This window comes from Crotalus tigris, unplaced genomic scaffold (assembly GCF_016545835.1).
Source record: "Crotalus tigris isolate CLP2741 ecotype Arizona unplaced genomic scaffold, ASM1654583v1 scf7180000017731.4096049, whole genome shotgun sequence".
Lineage (NCBI taxonomy): Eukaryota > Metazoa > Chordata > Lepidosauria > Squamata > Viperidae > Crotalus > Crotalus tigris.
The window spans coordinates 1901288-1919935 of record NW_024096599.1 but is presented as its reverse complement, the minus strand read 5'-3'; the positions used below and the strand labels follow the sequence as shown (position 1 = coordinate 1919935).

At 33.2% G+C, this 18648-nt stretch overlaps 1 protein-coding gene across 3 annotated transcripts in view; it reads right to left on the bottom strand.

Annotated features, from left to right (window-relative positions):
- The window catches only part of ANKRD12 (ankyrin repeat domain 12), an 86804-nt gene that overhangs the window by 8257 nt on the left and 59899 nt on the right, over positions 1-18648 (bottom strand). For all 3 annotated transcript variants that reach the window (XM_039339206.1, XM_039339205.1, XM_039339207.1), the window contains 8 exons: positions 17863-18009; positions 14717-14917; positions 12541-12683; positions 9875-10022; positions 4106-8658; positions 2153-2251; positions 1773-1916; positions 84-179 (listed from right to left, as the gene is read on the bottom strand). In XM_039339206.1, the coding sequence (XP_039195140.1) occupies positions 84-179; positions 1773-1916; positions 2153-2251; positions 4106-8658; positions 9875-10022; positions 12541-12683; positions 14717-14917; positions 17863-18009 (5531 nt within the window). The remainder of the gene's footprint in view (positions 1-83; positions 180-1772; positions 1917-2152; positions 2252-4105; positions 8659-9874; positions 10023-12540; positions 12684-14716; positions 14918-17862; positions 18010-18648) is intronic.

The window sequence follows — 18648 nt, the reverse complement described above, 5'->3', positions numbered from 1 at the left end:
ATAGAGTGGGCAGCATATCTAATGAGATACTAGAAATGTTTAATGGAAAAATATTTTTGGAGAAGTTCAATGAAGATACATACCTTTAATTTGTCAAATTTGTCATCCACATCCTGTAACCATGACATAAATTGCCTTGCATTAAATCTGTCTCTAACTGATGCTTTACTGTCATCAGTCTGTAAATTAAACATATCAAAAATTATACCTGTTAATTATAGGCCAATATCCATTCATTCTCATGCTACACAATATCTTTGATGGATCTATATGTTTAATGAAAACTATAGTTTATCTCTAAAGATGATATTTTTAGGGAAAGACTTATTTCCATTTAATGGAAGAATTAAAATTGAAAAGTGGGATTTGCTAGACAATCCAAAGAAATCTTTACTGCACAATCTCTTTTCCACTATAGGTACTCCTCACCTAACTCCCACAGTTGGGACTGTCAACTCTGTCACTAAGTGTTGCAGTCATTAAGCAAAACTTCATCTGACCACACTGGACTTATGACATCAGTTCTGCTGCACTTGTTATGCAAATCACCCAAGAATATGAAGTGAGCCATCGTATGATTATAACTTGCAATTTTACTGCTAGCTTCTCCATTGGCTTTGTTTGTTGGAAGCCAGCTGTGAAGCTTGCAAATGTGGTGCTGCGATGGTTGTAAATTTGCATCTGTTATGAAGCACCTAAGTGGCAACTATGTGATTGCAGGAATGCTGCAACTGTTGTGTTTGAAGATCATCATAAAGTTATTTTTTTAGCACTGTCATGACTGTGAATAGTTCCTAAATAGGGCAGTTGTTAATCAAGGACTACCTGTATCTTTTATAGCCCCCCTACAGTGTGTGTTTTCTTCATAGGTTATGCCTTTGATAATATAGCTTTAATTCAGCAATACAGCTGCATTGTAAGCTCTATTGATGCTCTTCTGATAGTTCATAAAACATCTCTATTTTCTACTGCCTACACCCACTTGGCTTCAAGTCATATAAAATGTAAAGAAATTTTACATTAGTATCACAATGCCTTCTTTGTGGGATGAATGAATTAATATAAATAGAATTTTATGTATTTGGAAAATTTATAACACATTTTAACACAATTGCAATGCTCCAATGCTCACCATTTTATAACAATCTTTACAACCTTTTGCTTAGAAAATCAACAGCAATCATGGTAAAATTTAAACATTATTCTAAATATCTCTGGTCATCATTTGTAAGATAAATATAAAATGGAGAAAATCTTTAGGGAATATACACAAGAACTTAATGAGAGGTATGGTTGATCAAACAAAAGGTCTACCCAGCCCACAAAGTTTCAGTGAAATTTAAGGTGTCACAAAAGCAATACCTCTCCCACTTCTCATTAAAAAAAACCCCACTATTCAAAGACATATTCCTTTTATCTTTTTAAAACTAATATCTATTAGTATCTATTTTTCATAAATTTTAACACACTCCTTAAGTTACTTGCATTTCTGACACTAGAAGCATGTAACATCATTGTACAGACCTACACTGGTTACTGATAGGTTTCTGAATAGAATTGAAAATGCTGGTGTTGACCTATAAAGCCCTTCATGTTTGACAATTGGGCATCTAGAGAACTACCTATTCCCAACATTAGCCTGACATATCAGATTATTTTGGGAATAGCTACTAATGTTCCATGCTTCCAGTAGGTGAAGCTTACTTTACCTAATATTTCCAATGAGTCAATAATTTTACATTTGCTATAATTCTTCAAACAACTTTTTTTACCTGTGTATCAAGAGGCACGTTATATACTTCAGCATCCAGCAGAACTGTACATGCACTGAAAGGCAAAGTCTGATTTGCTAAAGTTCTTGCTGCTCGATAATGGACTCGTAGTACTTCTTGCTCGTTGGAAACAATAAGCTTTTCCTAATTAAATTAAAAGACATATAATTTAGCAAAATTATATAGTCATTTTTTAAACTCAAAAGATACATCTTATTTCTCTGAAAAACCAACTTTTTCCTATACTTATGAAGGAATCCTGTTAAAAATATACAATGCATTGTATTTTAAAATTCCCTTGAAAAAAATGGAAATGTTTAGTTCTGAATCAATCTGAATTAAAAGTGGTGATCAGTCAGTAGATTTTATTACATTCTTACCCTTTCAATACTGTGTTGTAAACGAAGTTTCATCCTTACAACTTCTTGCTGTCTAAAGAGTTCCTTAAGTGGATCAGATAGTGATGGTGGTGGTGTGATCTGTGAAAGAAATATCACTTTGATATAAATCTATATATGCAAAAGATATATTCTGAATATGTAAAAGATACATTTGATGGGAGGTGAAAAATTACAGTATTTAAGTGGTGGCTAAAATTGAGGCAAAACTGAGTATAAAAAAATGAAACACTTGCTTTATATTCTCTTGAAATTTTTTAAATACAGTAATTTTAAAATACATTGGGACGTAAGGTTGGACTTGATATAAGGCTTGGTTCTAGTAAAATTGATCATTCATACAAGATTGTTCTAAATATTTTTTACACTGCAATCTTGCATCACCAATCCAAGAATGTCACACCCCAAAAATATTACCATGCATTTAAAATATTCTTGCCAGAAAAAGAGAAATAGGGAAAAAAAGGTAAATCCAGACAAAAAGTCCATGCAATTTCCGGTTTTCTCATTTTGTCAGCCTAAAGTTGTCTGCTGTAGCTCAAACCAATTCTGGAAATTTTCCTTCTCTAATAAATGTGCGTACATATACATATTCAGCAGTCTCTCCAAAAAAGTCAGGACCAGGTCAAGGATGGTATACATATATAAAAATACAAGTAATATTACAAAGAACTACTAAATGCAATAAATAACTACTAATGAGAATTGCTTGTAAAATAAGGTAATTCTTTTATAAAATAAATCCCATATCTATATATCTGAACCATTCGTTCTGTCATACACAAATCACCGTCACATAGAAAAACATATATGTACTCATATGTACATAAAAACACATATGTACTTTATTTTGTCTTTTTGGTTGTTTCTTGCTGTTTTTCAAAGAATAGGAAATACATATGTACTCATATGCGTTTCCTATTCTTTGAATAACATCAAGAAACAACCAAAAAGACAAAATAAAGGCTGAAGAGAACAAGGAAGAAGGAAAGAAAAGAGAAAGGGGAGGAACAAAACCAACTGGAGATGAGAGACAAGGCGAAAAGGTAACTGAACAAGGAAAGAGGGCAAACCCTTATTTAGATATATATTTAAAAAAGAGTCCAAATTTCTTTGATTAAACACTCTCAAGCAATTGCTAATCTTTAGTTAATCTGTAAAGGCAATCAATTTTTGAGCAGTGAAGTTTGTTATTATTTGCACCTCCTGCTTCTTCCTTTTCTATTTCTTTTTACCAGGCTATGTCTTCATAGATATTTATGGGGGGAAGCTGTCTTTCTATGAATTGATATAGAATAAATGAGATGATTTTTCACCAAACTACCACATGAATACATGATAACTAAGTTAATTTGCATCCATTTCTCTGTATAAATGCTGATGAGAGAATCTATGTATAGGAATTTATATAATTAAAAAAATATGTAGGAATGTACTTGAGCAGGAACTGTCAGCCAAGGAGCATCTCCAAGTTGCAGAGTACTTCTGAGCAGAGGAATGCAACCATATTCAGAACCAGGGTAAATTATTACCCTGGAATAATTTAGCCAAAGGTCCAAAGTTATCCAGTTTTGAAAAGATTCATTCTAAATCTGTTCCTCTCCATCCAGACTCTGACATCCTCCAAATACATTTCTCCTGTATCAAATGTCTGATGAGCAGCCAAGATATCTAACATATAAATCAGTGGTTGTACTATATGCATTTTTTTCATGATGCAGTCAAGAAATCTTTTTTTAATTCCGAATTTGCATAATACACATTTTATATTTGTTGTTGGAGGGAATTCATGAGTATAACACGATTATGTCTGAATATTCTGACTCAGCATATCAGCAAGATAAACACTGATATTGTTACCTTACAATGAAATGGAGCTTTTAAAGCAAGAGCCAACAATTAATTCTATAGTAACTCAAATTCCCAGTTACTTACTGTTGGAATGCATATCTTGCTCAGGGGATTGCCATCTAGGAGGTATGATCCATTGAAGGTTACATATTCATCATAATACTGGGGTGCTTGAGGAATAACGCTACATAGTAATTTACGTTTCTCTTCTATTTTCTTTCTTATATGCAAATATTCAAAATACGGATTTGCTCTCTCTGAACTGTATGGCTGAATCTCTTCTAGTTTTAGAGAGTCTACAACAGCTGCCAGAGACTGATGAGTTTTTTCTTTAGCTTGCATTATAGATGCATTTATTTGAACAGGCTGAGGAACACGTGACAGCTTTCTTTTACGTGGATGATGTGGCTGAACATCATCTTCCTCAGTTAATCTTATCCGTCCTTTCAAAGATGCAGATGAGTCAAAATCTCTTTCTGAGATCTGGGAGCAACCAGAAAGATTTTGCTTACTTTGATTAGCAAGAATATTTGCTCTATTCCTTGTAACTCTTTGAGGAATTTCATAGTGTTGTGCTTTAGGATCTTCTATTGCTTCTTCCAATTCTAATTTAATACTTGGACTATATTTATGTACTTCATGTCCAGTTAACTGTGAATGGCTTTCCAAATGAGGCAGTAGGTACTGTTGCCTTTCTTCCATTGAATTATTTTCTGCACTGTCCATATTAAAAAAATTTCTATTGTAGTCATTTGTAATTCCTTTCAATGTTCTACCATTTAGATCTTGAAGATCTAGGTCATTTTTATTACCAGCCATATGGGATGAACAGATGTCAACGGAATGAGGTTTTTCACCTTGGAACTGAATATCAATTACACTATTATCCAGTTCCTCAGCTTGTGACGTTTTATAAATAAGCTTACTTACTGCAGATGAACTTGCACTGGAGTGTAAACGAGGATCATTTGCAACAAAATCCTTTTCAAAATTTTGTGAAATATCTTTAGTAATATTTTCAGGATAAACTGTGATAAGCATATCTGCTTTTTTGTTGTTTGACAAGAAAACATTTTTTTCTATCTTTTTTTTGCTGGCAGCATCTATGTCTAAGATCGAATTGCTAGGTTGAATGGAACTTTGTGGGTTCTTAATCAGAAGCTCTTGGCTGTTTGTATCTGACAAAGCTACATGCTTTGACATATAAATTGTATCTGTGCTTGGCTGAATCTGAGAAGGGCAACATGACTGAACAGACAAAAATTCTGCCATTTCCTGGGATGTAGGATTTGATACATTTTCAGCATGATGATAAAAAGATTCAGAACTTTTCTGCTCTTTCATAGTTTTATTTTCAAAATTAGTTATGGTTGATACATTTGTTGCATCAAGCTCACAGCCTGAATAATTTGAACAGGAACACTCACTATTTAATGAAATAAATCTATCCAAAGGCACATCCCATGTTTTACTTGATGGAGTTGAATTATTATGCTCTAAATATTTATGACTTTCTCCTGATGAGCTTGAAGGAGCATTTTTACCAATTGCATCTAACGCATTAAGTTTATGAACAGATCTACTCGGGGATAAAGCGGAACTGGAATACAAGCTGGTCAGTCCATTCTGGGAATCCTTTTCAAGCAAATTGCAACATTCATGTTTAGGAAAAGAATTATAACTTTGAACTGAGAGCAAAGTACTGTGACTACTTTCTTCTGATACTCGGGACTGTTTTGTATTTTCATAAACAGCTGGCATACTGCATCTTCGCACTTCTACAACTGGTCTGCAATCATTTATAACAAATTTTACATCTTCAACTGATGCTGATCTAATATAAGCTGGAAGTCTGTTTAAAGTAGGTGCTTTATTGCGCTCTGGCAATTCTGACAAACTATCATTCTCATAGTTTGCAGGTGACTTGGCATTAGGCAAAAATGGTGAATGTGAAAAAGACATTTGAGAATCAGATCCTTCAAGCATAAAATCTGAATCATATTCAACAACAGGTCTTGGAGGAGTTACTGTAGCATGATAAGAATCCTCTGAGCTAGCAATTGAAATCATGGATATTGATCTGGAGGTTAGACCAGTTTTTTCACTTTCTGATCTAGGAGACCTACTTAAGCTACTGTCCAATGCTAGGGATGGTTTTCCACTGGAATTTTTTATATCAACTGACTGTGATCTACTGCTGGTAGCATCTTTTAGCTGTTTATCTTTCCCAGAAGCATCTGATAACTCTGAACTTTTTGAACGACTCAGTTCTTTGTTCTTTGATTCAGAATATTTTATTTTATCCTTATCTTTTATTTTATTAAGTTCAGTACAGGATCGATTCTTTAATCTTTCTTTTTCTTTCTGTTTTATTTTTTCTTTGTGTTTTCTATGCCATTGTTCAATTTCCAGATCTTTAAGACTAAGCATTCTTTCAAAGCTTGTCTGCATCAAGTCATCATTTAATAACCTCTTTTCTTTAGGTCGAGTATCTTTAGACACTGGTAATGGTTTAGATTTAAGCTTTTCAGTTTCAGATTTTAATTTAGGTACATTATTTTGCTGTATTTTATCTTTATATTTGTCACGCTCTTTGTATCTGTCAATGTCTTTATCTTTTTTATCCTTCTCTCTTCCATCAGGAGTTTTCAGCAATTCATCCTTTGGCTTCTCTTTTAAGAATAAAGTTTTTTCACTACTGCATTTTTTCTCTTCTGCTGTTTGCTTCATGTTTGTAATTACTGAACTATCACGTTCTTTTGATTTCTCTTTTTTTTCCATTTCTTTTTCTTTGTTTCTACCCTTTTCCATTTTTGAATATTCACTGTCCTTTTCGGAACTCTTGCATTTCTTATCATTGCTGGGTTTTTCTTTAGATTCCGAAAAGAATCTATCATTTTTTTCTTTATCATGCTTCTTTTCAAATCTTTCTTTGATTTTTTCTTTGTCATCAAGCTTTTTAATAGTACTGAAGCTTTTTAACTTATCATGCTCTTTATTTGTTTTTTCTACCTGTTGAAAGTATACCTTTTCCTTTTCTTTTGTTTTTTCATTATTTTCAAGAGAATCTAATTTATCCTTTTCTAATTTGTGTTCACATTTTACTTTTTTCTCTTTATCTGTATTTTTTCTTTCTATTTTTTCAATAGAAGAGTTCCGCTTTTCATTTTTTTCTCTATGATCCTTTTTTTCTTGTTTATCAATGTCTTCCTTCTCTATTACAGTTATATTTGTTGCCATATCCCTAACACCTAAACAGAATAAATCTGTTTCTTTATCAAGAAACATGCTATGCTCTTTTGTTTTCTCTTCCTTGTCATTTTCTTTTTTAGTTTTTTCTCTTTCTTTTTCTTCTCTAAAAATTTTATCTTTTTGAAAGCTTCTCTCTTTCACATATTTGTCTTCTTTAACTAAGATCTTTTCCAATTTAGATTTCTTCTCTGACATTTGAGGGTCATGCTCTACAGTTGACATATCTTCTGTCTCATCACTTTTGAAAAAGTTTTCTTTCCAAAATTCTCTATCAAACTCAATATTCCTCTGGACATCCTTGGAATTTTCCTTATGCTTATATCTTTCTTTCTCTCCATCCTGTTCCTTTTTAAGCTTATCCCTTTCCTTTTCTTTATGCTTCAATTTATGCTTTTTAAGCATTTTCCCGTCGTCAGTCTTCTTCATCATAGTGTCAGAATTTTCAAAGATTGGACTATTATCTTCATCTTTAAGTTTAGGACTGGATTTCTCACTAAATTCTAAAATAAATTCTTTCTGATGCTTACTTTTGTCTCTGTTCTTGTAAGACTTGTTACTAGAACTTTCTAAAATAAAATCAGTATCTGCATTATGGTCATATCGAATTAATTCAGATTGTGAAGTTACTTCTGACCCTTCTGGAGATAAACACATTTTAACATTTTCTTGTTTAAGTGTTGAAGACTGTTTTTCATTAATGCCACATGGATGTTTAGGGGATCTACTAGGAGTAATATGGAGTAAGGACAAAGAAGAATCCTCTTTTGGGCTAAATGTTTTTCGGAAATTATCATCTTCTTTGCTTTTGTCTAACGATTCTAACAGAGAAACACCCAGGTTTGTCAATCTGGAATGATCTTTTTCCTGTTTTAATTGCTGATTTTCTTTGTTTTTGCTTTGATTTTTTAGTTTTCTTTTAACTTTTCCTTTTTGTTTATATTCATTATAACCATATTCTTTTTTAATCTTTGCATCAGAATTTGAAATTTCTGTAACAGTACATGAAGGAGATATTATTTTTTTGTCTTGAAGAATGTCTTCATCTGAACTTTCAGAACTTGAATACAGGACTCTGGAAGGTTTCTGTTTTTTATTTTTAAATGATTTTGGAAATGATAGTTTTTCCTGTGTAAGAAATAAGTTACTTTGTTCTGTTTCAGACATATCTTCTTTTCTCAGATCTTTCCGAGGAATATGTCTATCATCTATCATTTTCTTAACTTCTTCTTCATCATCATCTTTAAATTCATATTCATCAAGAGCAGATGAAAGAGGTGTCTTATTAGAAACATGCTTGTTGTCATTAGGTAGAGATTCTTTCTCTGTCTCAGAATCTATATTGCATTCAATGCTGGAAGGATTTACAGATGGTGCTTCATCAAGATCTAGAATAGAAAAACATGTTGCTGCTGTGTTCATTTCTTTGCTATTAATGGCAATAAAATCTTACATATTTGTCATGCGTTTTCATTAGTTCAAATTAGTGTAAATAAATTAGACAGAAGTAAATATGAAAAGTTTAAGAAAAATTAATTTTATAATAAAACACTGTTATATTTAACATGGAATAATAGTAATTTGATTGAGAATTCCAGGGATAAACTACAATTCAAAATACCAATTATATTATTTGTTATTTAGGACTTTCAATTCATTTCACTTATTATGAACATTTTAATCTAGTTATGTTATTTTTTCTTACCATGCATAATTTATTGCATTTATGTTCTTTTCCCCCCTTACCATGGACGCCTTATTGTGTTTTATGCTTTTTCATTCCACAAGTTTAAATGACAGGTATATACAATAACAATAACAATGATAATTCTATATAGACACTAAAAATATAAACAGAAACATCAGAAATAGCTGGAACAACAGAAGGCCCCAAAAGGTTTTTTTATTGTACTATAATTCTCTTACTCTAATATACTGGAATATTTATTTATTTATTTATGAGATTTATATACCGCTTTAAGTGCAAGTACTCTCTAAGCGGTGTACACCAGTAAGCAATGTATATATATATTTACATTGCCCCCAACAATCTGGGTCCTCATTTTACCTACCCCGGAAGGATGGAAGGCTGAGTCAACCTTGAGCCGGTGAGATTTGAACCGCTGACCTGCTGAACACAGTCAGCTAAAGTGGCCTGCAGTACTGCACTCTAACTGCTGCGCCACCTCGGCTCATTATTATAAAATTATGTATTTTATAAAATTAAAATATATCTTCTTACTTCTGTATCTGTCAAGAAGGATACTTTTTGAAGACACTTGAAATAATCAAGCAAACCTATTTTATCCATTCCTATTACTAAACACAGCAGTTGAAATAATGTACATTTTAATTAATTTAATGGGTTAACAAAATATTTCTGAAGTTCATATTTACAATGTTTATTAATATATTCTACATACATACTTCAATTTATCAAGTCAAATTCCCTGAGTTAACTTAAAATTTGCAAGTTCTTTGATACCAAAATTTAGCAACAAAGAACCCATTTGCATACCCCTACTTGTGCTAGTATTTTGAAATATTACACAATTTAAACATAGTATATACAAACACTGATAATTTAACATCATTTTTTCTGACCTGAACAGCTATCTTCATCATCAGAAATAGGAACTTCTCTTTTCAGTAATAGTTCCAGTTCTTCTGTTTCTGCTACATCTACAGGTCTTTCTCCATGTTTATTGGCTTGGAATGGATTACCACCATGTCGGAGGAGCAACTTTACGATCTGAAATATTAAGTTCATTGCAACTAAAAGCCCCATTTTTAAAAAGTTTCATCAAGAAATAAACCATTGAAAATAAAAGGGAAAGAAGACACAGAATATTTTCAAACATGGGATAATTTTTACAAATGGCTAGAAAAACAGACTAGGGATGGAAGTTATATTATTATTAATGTTAAATATGTGGACCCAGACAACACATTGTTTATTAAGCATTAAAGATTTGTAACTATAAAAAATTAATAAAATATGTATAAAAAAGGAAATAAACTTAAAACACTAACCTGTATATAGTATGTTTTAGGTGTGTGTCATGTATGTGTTTCATTTTGAGAGCGGGCAACTAAATTTCATTTTTGCTGTGAGCTGTTGTGCCCACAGTAAAAAATGACAATAAAGGTTATCCTATCTTATCTATCTTATTTTTAACACTGTTACTCTGAAAAATGCCCCATGTATACTGATTCTATCAATAAATGGTAGAATGATAGCTATGATGAAAAATGTTGAAATCCTGATACTTCTTAAATGGCAAGTGCCATCTGTGATTACTCTAAAGAAGTTTTTGAAGTTGTAGTAGATATAAAAAGTTTATAAAAACCCACTGAATATTAGCATACAATGTTTAAGGATTTTTACATAATAACTTTATAATGAAGTTCTGCCAACTAAATAAATATAGGATTTGACAGAACTTTAAATATTCAATCAAAGCAAATATTATTTCAAAATATGACACACAAAAGGCTTTGACATAAGGGACTGGAGGCTAAAACATATAAGGAATAGTTGCTGGAATTGTCTAGTTTAATGAAGAGAAGGACGAGGGGGGACATGATAGCAGTGTTCCAATATCTCAGGGGCTGCCACAAAGAAGAGGGAGTCAAGATATTCTCCAAAACACATGAAGGCAGGACAAGAAGCAATGGATGGAAACTAACCAAGGAGAGAAGCAACCTAGAACTCAGGAGAAACTTCCTGACAGTTAGAACAATTAATCAATGGAACAACCTGCCTCCAGAAGCTGTGAATGCTCCAACACTGGAAGTTTTTAAGAAGAGACTGGACAGTTATTTGTCTGAAATGGTATAGGGTTTCCTGCCTGAGCAGGGATATTATTATTATTATTGCTGCTGCTGCTGCTATTATTATTACTATTATTATTGACATGACATCGACAGGTATTTTATTAAAACATGATAGAAGTATTGATGCTTTTGAACTTTAGTGTTGGAAAATACAATAGATAGTTACGGAGAAAAAAATGAATAACTGAACAAATCAGCCCTGAATTTTTACTTGAGACACAAATGATGGGCTCAAATTATTGTATTTTGGCATATTATATGAAAATCCAACTTCCTGGAGAAGTCTATAGTACTGGGATAGATGGAAGAAAAAGAAGAAGAACAAGCAGCAAAGTGGATGGACTTACATACAGTGGCAATGGGTACATTATTGGAGGACCTGAAGGACCAGGTTGGGGATAGATTCTCCTGGATAAAATCTATGTGGTTGCTAAGAGTCAACATCAATTTGACCCTTAATAAATTTCCCTTTAGTAGGACTAACTTCCATTCCGTGCTTTCCTATAAACTGAGATACCAGACATTGCATACCAAACTGTCTGGGTCTTATGCTTTGCCTTCACAACTTAATAAAAGAACTTTTCCCCTATAAAGGTTCTTGAAACATTGACCTAGGAAGATTGTCTATGCCAGTGGTTCTCAACCTTTCTAATGCCGCGACCCCATAATACAGTTCCCCATGTTGTGGTGACCCCCAACCACTTATACATCACCGGGTGCCAGGGGCGTGGCCAAAGAAAAGGGGGAAAAATGGCGGACAGCCTTGCTTGGCGACCCCCGTGAAATGGCCATTCGACCCCAAATGGGGTCCCGACCCACAGGTTGAGAACCACTGGTCTATGCGGATTCTCAGTCATCCAGGTCATGGGGGTCCCAAAGGTCCTTTTTTTTTTTTTTAAAAAAAAAAAAGGTAACTGGACTTTCTGATTTTTCTTTAAAGCATTTCACTTGTCATTCAAGAAACTTGAATTGAATTGAAGAAGCTTCTTAGATGAGAAGTGAAATGTCTTAAAGAAAAATGAAAAAGTTAAGTTGCCTTTTTTTTAAAAAAAGCACCTTTGAGACACCCATGACTTAGATGGCTGAGAGCACCTAGGAAGATTCTGTGTTTCTTTGCAGGCTTCTTTCTCCAGTGGCTTTATTATTATATATTTTCACAGATAATATTGTTGAGCTATATTGCAATTCTCCTTTATTGCCATATATATTATGGTTGTGATTGCATATGATTTGAATCTCTATCTGAATAGATACCTTGAAATGCACAGTAAAATAATTGTCTTTGTCTTTGCCATGATGCTGATAACAAATTATTCATATCCAAGGGTCTAACTGATAATATAGGATTCCTTTGTTACATTCTGTTTAGTCAGCTTTGTTTATTAAAAATAAACACATATTATGTATTTAATTTTTCCATGAATGATACCTACCTTTCTATGTCCACTGCTTGCAGAATCATGGAGTGGTGTATCATCATCTAAGCCTTGAGTATTTACATCTGCCCCTGCTGCTATCAAAACCTTAGCAACATCATAATAACCAGCATTACAAGCTTCATGGAGTGGTGTCCAACCTATAACAAAAGGCAGAACATAATTTTAATTTTAATGTTTTGCCTTTATCAAATTTTCAAAATGCAGGTAGTACAAATATATTTTTATAAGTAAGCTACAAGTAATTTTAAAGCCAGAGTATTGTTTTGTTTTATACATTGCACATAACACAATTTGCCAGATTTAATATATTATGTTTTTCCAAATGCAACTTGCTGAAAACTAAAGATATCACAGAGTAAAATTCTTTATATTAACTGTTTTTGGGAAAAAAAACCAAATGATTTTTATATTACATATTTTTAGAAAAGACTTTCAGAATACATGCCTATTGCTTTATAGAACAATGCTGAAATTGCTCAAAGTATTTTCTAAGTTGCATAAAGTTACTAATTATTTTTATTCTCTCATTTCCCCCAACAAATTATTAATTAGATGAGGCACTTACACATTCTTCATTATGAATTTATTATATATTACTGTGTTTCTACCAAAAAATCCAATCCAACTACAACTAGGCATGATCACAATTGTACTGAAAATATTGTATTTTTATTTAATTTTGATGTGTCTTATTTTATTATTTTCAGCTATAGGGACTGAAGTTTAGATGGTAATTCTGTCAATTCCAGTTTTAAAAAGGCACTATCATTTTCTAATGAAAAACAATTAGATAGAATCAAGGATGGTTGCAGTTCCTAAATATGATAAAATCAGATTTCCTATACAAAATAATTAACGATTAATAGAGTTATGAAACTTAAATCTTAAAAGAATATTCTTTGAAAATGTTTAGTTATTCTAAAAAGCAACATGAGGTATATCTTCTGAAATTCTTGTCCAAAGATATGTAATCTACAAACAAATTTTAGCCTGAATTCAGGCCTTGTGCTCAAAAGTCCTAGAGAACTGGATCAAAAACAGTAAACATAGTGCAGAAAATGTAGGCAGAAATGTCAGTGGTGTTTTCTTTTTAATGCTGCTTTACTCAGGTTGCTTTATTTCTGCTTCCATTTTCTATGTGTTTGTTTGTTTACAGATTCATAATTACTAATTTTGCATAATTTGATGTAGTGCTCTTATTTGATTAGTATATAGGTAGTCCTCAATTAACAACCACTCATCCAATGATGATTAAAGTTACAACCTAAAATGTCCCTGAACCCCTGCAGTAATGTTTGTAATCTGGAGACTTGTCAACCAGCTCGTACTTACAATAGTTACAGGATCCTGTAGTGATTGCAAGCAAAATCAATGGGGAAACCGGCAGGGAAAGTCACAAATTGTTCAGGTAAATCTCCCCCACCCGTGTACACTCCACAAACCTTGTATCATGCTTCTCTGACAACCCACGAACCCTTCTCCATCCTCACATACCTGCCATTTACCTGCCTCCCAGCCTGCTTGCAAGTCCTTGAGGATTGCAACTTCCTGCTGGATTCCCCAGGTGGTTATTGAAAGCCTATAGTTGCAAGGAGATGTTTGCTTAACGACCACAATCCTTGCTTGACAATAGCAATGGGGATGCAGGACTTGTTGTCCCTAAGTGATGTGATGTTACCTTTATTTCCTTGGCAAAGGAAATTCCATTCCTAACTGCTGTCATAACTCAAGCATTACCTGTACCTATTTCATTGCATTTATTAACATCAAAATATGTTTTTCATTGTTACTCCACTTTTGGGATTGTACTAATGCCACACACTCCCAAACTACTTATACCTAATGGACCTGGATAAAAATCCTGTGGAAGAGGAATTCTGTCCCATCTAGATTCTATTTGAAAAGAGGACATCTTTCAGTTGCCAGATGAAACTCTATATCTAGTTCTATCTAGACTGTAGAACTCAAGTGAGAGATGGGAAGATGACTATTACCCATTTCCCTGCTTTTGAGAAATTATAAATATTCAAATTCACTGTTTTTTAAAAACCTATACTGTAAAAAATCTTACAGTAAATCTGGAATTCAGTTTCATATTTGATAAGGGATCAATAATTTTACTAATTGTAAAATACAGATAGTCTTAAAACTGACTACTCATCAAACTTACCTGCAAAATCTTTCACGTTCACATTTGCACCAAGGCTAATTAATTCTTTAACTTGTTTAACATCACCTCTAATGGCAGCTGTATGTAAGGGGGTTTCCCCTCGTTCATTTCTTTTGTTAACTTTATCTTTTTGGCGTGATGAGGAGCTTGGAGTTTTCTTTTGTGTTGTCACTGTTTGTAAAGGGTGATTTAAATTAGGATCTACACAAAAACAAACACAAACTATGAATCAGTAAAAAATTGCAAAAATGAATGTTAACAAATTCATTCTTCAGATATACTGTACTCCTCATTCTTTCTGTACATTCTCTCTCTCTCTCTCTCTCTCTCTCTCTCTCTCTCTCTCTCTCTCTCTCTCTCCTTCCCTCCCTCCCTCCCTCCCTCTCTCTCCCCAGTTTAGTGTAACAATTAAGAATGTAACATTTTGTAGCTTCTGGTTCCGGGTCACAGCGCTGCGGTCATGCGAAGAGACTCGTCTCTTTGCCGATCGAGTTTCCCCGCCGGTAGACCCTTGATTGGGTCGAAAGTTGCCCTGGAGGGGGTGACCACCGTTGAGGAGGCTGCCTGTTTGACTGCAGAGGGGCGGCGGCGGCCTCTGCAGTCCAAGCGAGTTCCTTTGGGCCAACGGAGTAAAGATCGGTCAGTAAAATAGCCGATCACTTAGCTGCACCAGCCGTAAGCCACAAGAACATCTAAGCGAAACAGAACTACCGTGGAAGATTCGGTGAGACCTTTCCTTGCCGCTCCCTTTCCTATTTACTCCTGTGAAAAGCCTCTGGAATCATTTCCCTCTCTCTTTAAAGCGGCTTTGTTGATGGGGGAAGAAAAGCCTTGGAACAAAAGAAAAATTAATTTTAACTTTTTTAATGGTTGATTTTATTTTTGAATATTTGGGAGTCCTAAAATCCCTGTTATAGAAACTTAATATGCTAGCAATTTGGAGAAATTTTTTTCCTATTTTTATAACTAAAGAAAAGAAGGAAAAAAGGAAAAGAGGAAAGAAATTATTTTTATTGGGGGCTGGAAAGACTGAACAACTGGTTAACCCTCTGGGGACATCTTGTGGTGAAATTATTTACTACTATTGTTATTCCCTTTCTTTGGACTCTGAGTCTGACTTTGACCTTCAAATTATCTCAAAAGGGAAAGATAAAGAAGCTGTATAGCTGGGTGGAAGTGGATATTGACTGATTGTTATTAAATACAGCCTCCACCAAAAGAATAATGGCTTTACATACTACTGAAATGGAGGAACTTTGTCCAGATTTCAATTACAAGTATATATTGGACAAAATTCTTGAAAATATTGAACAAATAATTGCCTATATAAAAGAGATTATTTTTCAACAACAAATCAAAGTGCAAGGTGTAAGTGAGCACTTTGTAAGCCAAGAAACAGCAGAAGGGGTATATACTAAAGAGACCCGTCTTCAACCTTATCCACAATTTACTGAGATGGAGGAATTAAACTTACATCAGGACTATCAACCTACACCGGAAAAAACTTTTGATGCTAATGAACAAATGATTTTTAGCACGGAAACTAAGGAAGTTACCCCAGAAGAGCAGGCTGATCTCCAGACTCCAACTGATTACCTGACAGATAAAAAACCAATAGGAGGAGAGCAAAATAATATTAAAGAAGACTCTACATTATTTTATAGACAATCTATTGAGACTTTGGATGATTAAAAAATGACTGTAATTAAACTAGATGCAACTTCAAAAAAGACGAAGATGGATCCACAAACTTTTGAGAATCACTACAACTTTTTCACTAGCCTATTAAAATGGACAATGGGAGATTCTCCCCTGATTTATGCATTATGGAAAAAAATGGAGGGAGTTTTATTTGCGGACTTAGAGGCCTTACTATGGAAACCCGTTTGGAACAGAAAGAAAGCTAGAATAAGATATAAATATGGAATTTAAGATTACATTTATGGGTTGCAATGGCTTTATAGAGATGTGGATTGATTTGGATTTGGATTTTTAAAAGGTATTTTTAGGATAAGATTTAGAATTTAATATTGAAATATAGTAAGAATATATATTCTGGAATAATAGATCTTCCTTCTTTTCTCTTTCTTTTTCTTGGTCTCTTTTTGTTTCTTTCTATTAATTTTTTTTTCTATTTTTCCTATGCTTTTTTATTATTAGTTATGATAACTAATTTGTGGATGATGGAAGAGATGTAATTAATAAATGAAGAATTACTGAATAAGAAATAAAATATAGTTGAGAAATGTAAGAATGTAATTATGGAAATAATGTGCTTAAATAAGAGAAATTATGGACACCCGAATTGTAAATAATATTTTTGTTTAAGGCTAAGTTAGATATAGTATTTGGAAATTAATAAATCTAAAAACAGGGTTTGATTTACATCGATGAAAGGTTGCTGATAATGTCTATTGATTAATTGAATTCTTATTTAGGAATGTATTAATGAATTAATTTTACTTCGAAATGTATTAGTTTGACTATACTATTCTAATTGTTAGAGAGGCAAATTTTAAGGAGCATTATTTGAGCTATATATGTATGATGTTATTGTACCTGATTACCCTTTCTCCATGTTGTTTTTTAAATGTTCTAGTGTAAAAGTGGAAAAATCAATAAAATTGTTTGGGGGGAAAAATGTAACATTTGTAAACAGATTATGATCAGAATAAACTGCATTTTTATTAATACCCAATGGATTAAATTTTTAAGTGTTAGTTTTAAATAAAGCTCCATTTTTTTCAAAATTACTAGCCTGACTTGAAGGGAAAATAAATCTGCAAAATAGTATTGCCAAATAAAAAATAAAAATAATTTAATTGCCAAATTAAATATATGAAGCCATGACTTGAATCCACAAATCAGTCCCATGCATGTGTATTCAGAATACATGTCCCAGTACTTAGTAAAGCTTTTTGTCATGAAAGGTGTCTCAGGATTAATCATGTTACATTAATTGTCAGAGTACAAGTGAAGTAATTCAATTTTTAAAATAAAGTTGGTCTATTATCCCATTTATCCCAAATCAGGAGTAAATTGCAGTACAGTTCCAATTAAAATCAAAATGTCCTGCTATGTTACCTTACCCTCTACATGCCCTTGATTAGAGAGTTATATACAAATGGAAAGAGTTCTGCTATTACCTGGGCTGTTGTCTCTTGCAGTCATCTGCATAAGAAGGGCCATCTGTTTACGTTCTGATAAGGGGTAACCAAAAAGAATGCTAACAGGTGCTGTTTTTTTATTTCCAGCTTCCTTTTTCATTTTCTTCTTTTCTGGGACTTCTTTCTCTGGAAATACCAGTAAACTCATAAGAGCAGTAAAATATTCCCAATTATAGCAGATTCTAAATAAAACAAACATCTTCAAACAGGGAAAATAACTCCCTAAAGCTGTTACATGATTTCCTTATGTTGATGGAAATCCAAGAACATTAAATATTCCCTCTGTCTGAGTCCTGAGTAAATGAGACGTACATAGAGCATCAGTCATAATTTTTGGAGAGTTAGATTCAAATACATGAAAAGCAATACTTTTTACTCTAGAACAACACATCTAAGCTCAACTATGCATACAAGGCTTATAAAGTGGAGGTGGTAAAAGCACTGTATTTTATCAGCATAAACTCCGAAAAATGGATATATAGCTGGAGAACTGGTACTGAACTGCTTCCTCATCATTTATACACACATACACATATACATATTATACTGTGAGAGTGTGTCTGTGTGCGCAGATAGATAATATAGTGATTAGAGCACTGCCTTTGATATGGGAGGCCAGGATTCGAATCTCAGCTGGTACCTAAACGTACCAATACGTGTCTTTGAGCAAGACCTCTTAACACTTCATCTGCCTCACTCAAATATGAGAGTGACACAAACTAGGAAAGTAATGCCAGCACAGATGTCATCTGGGTCAACAAGTTC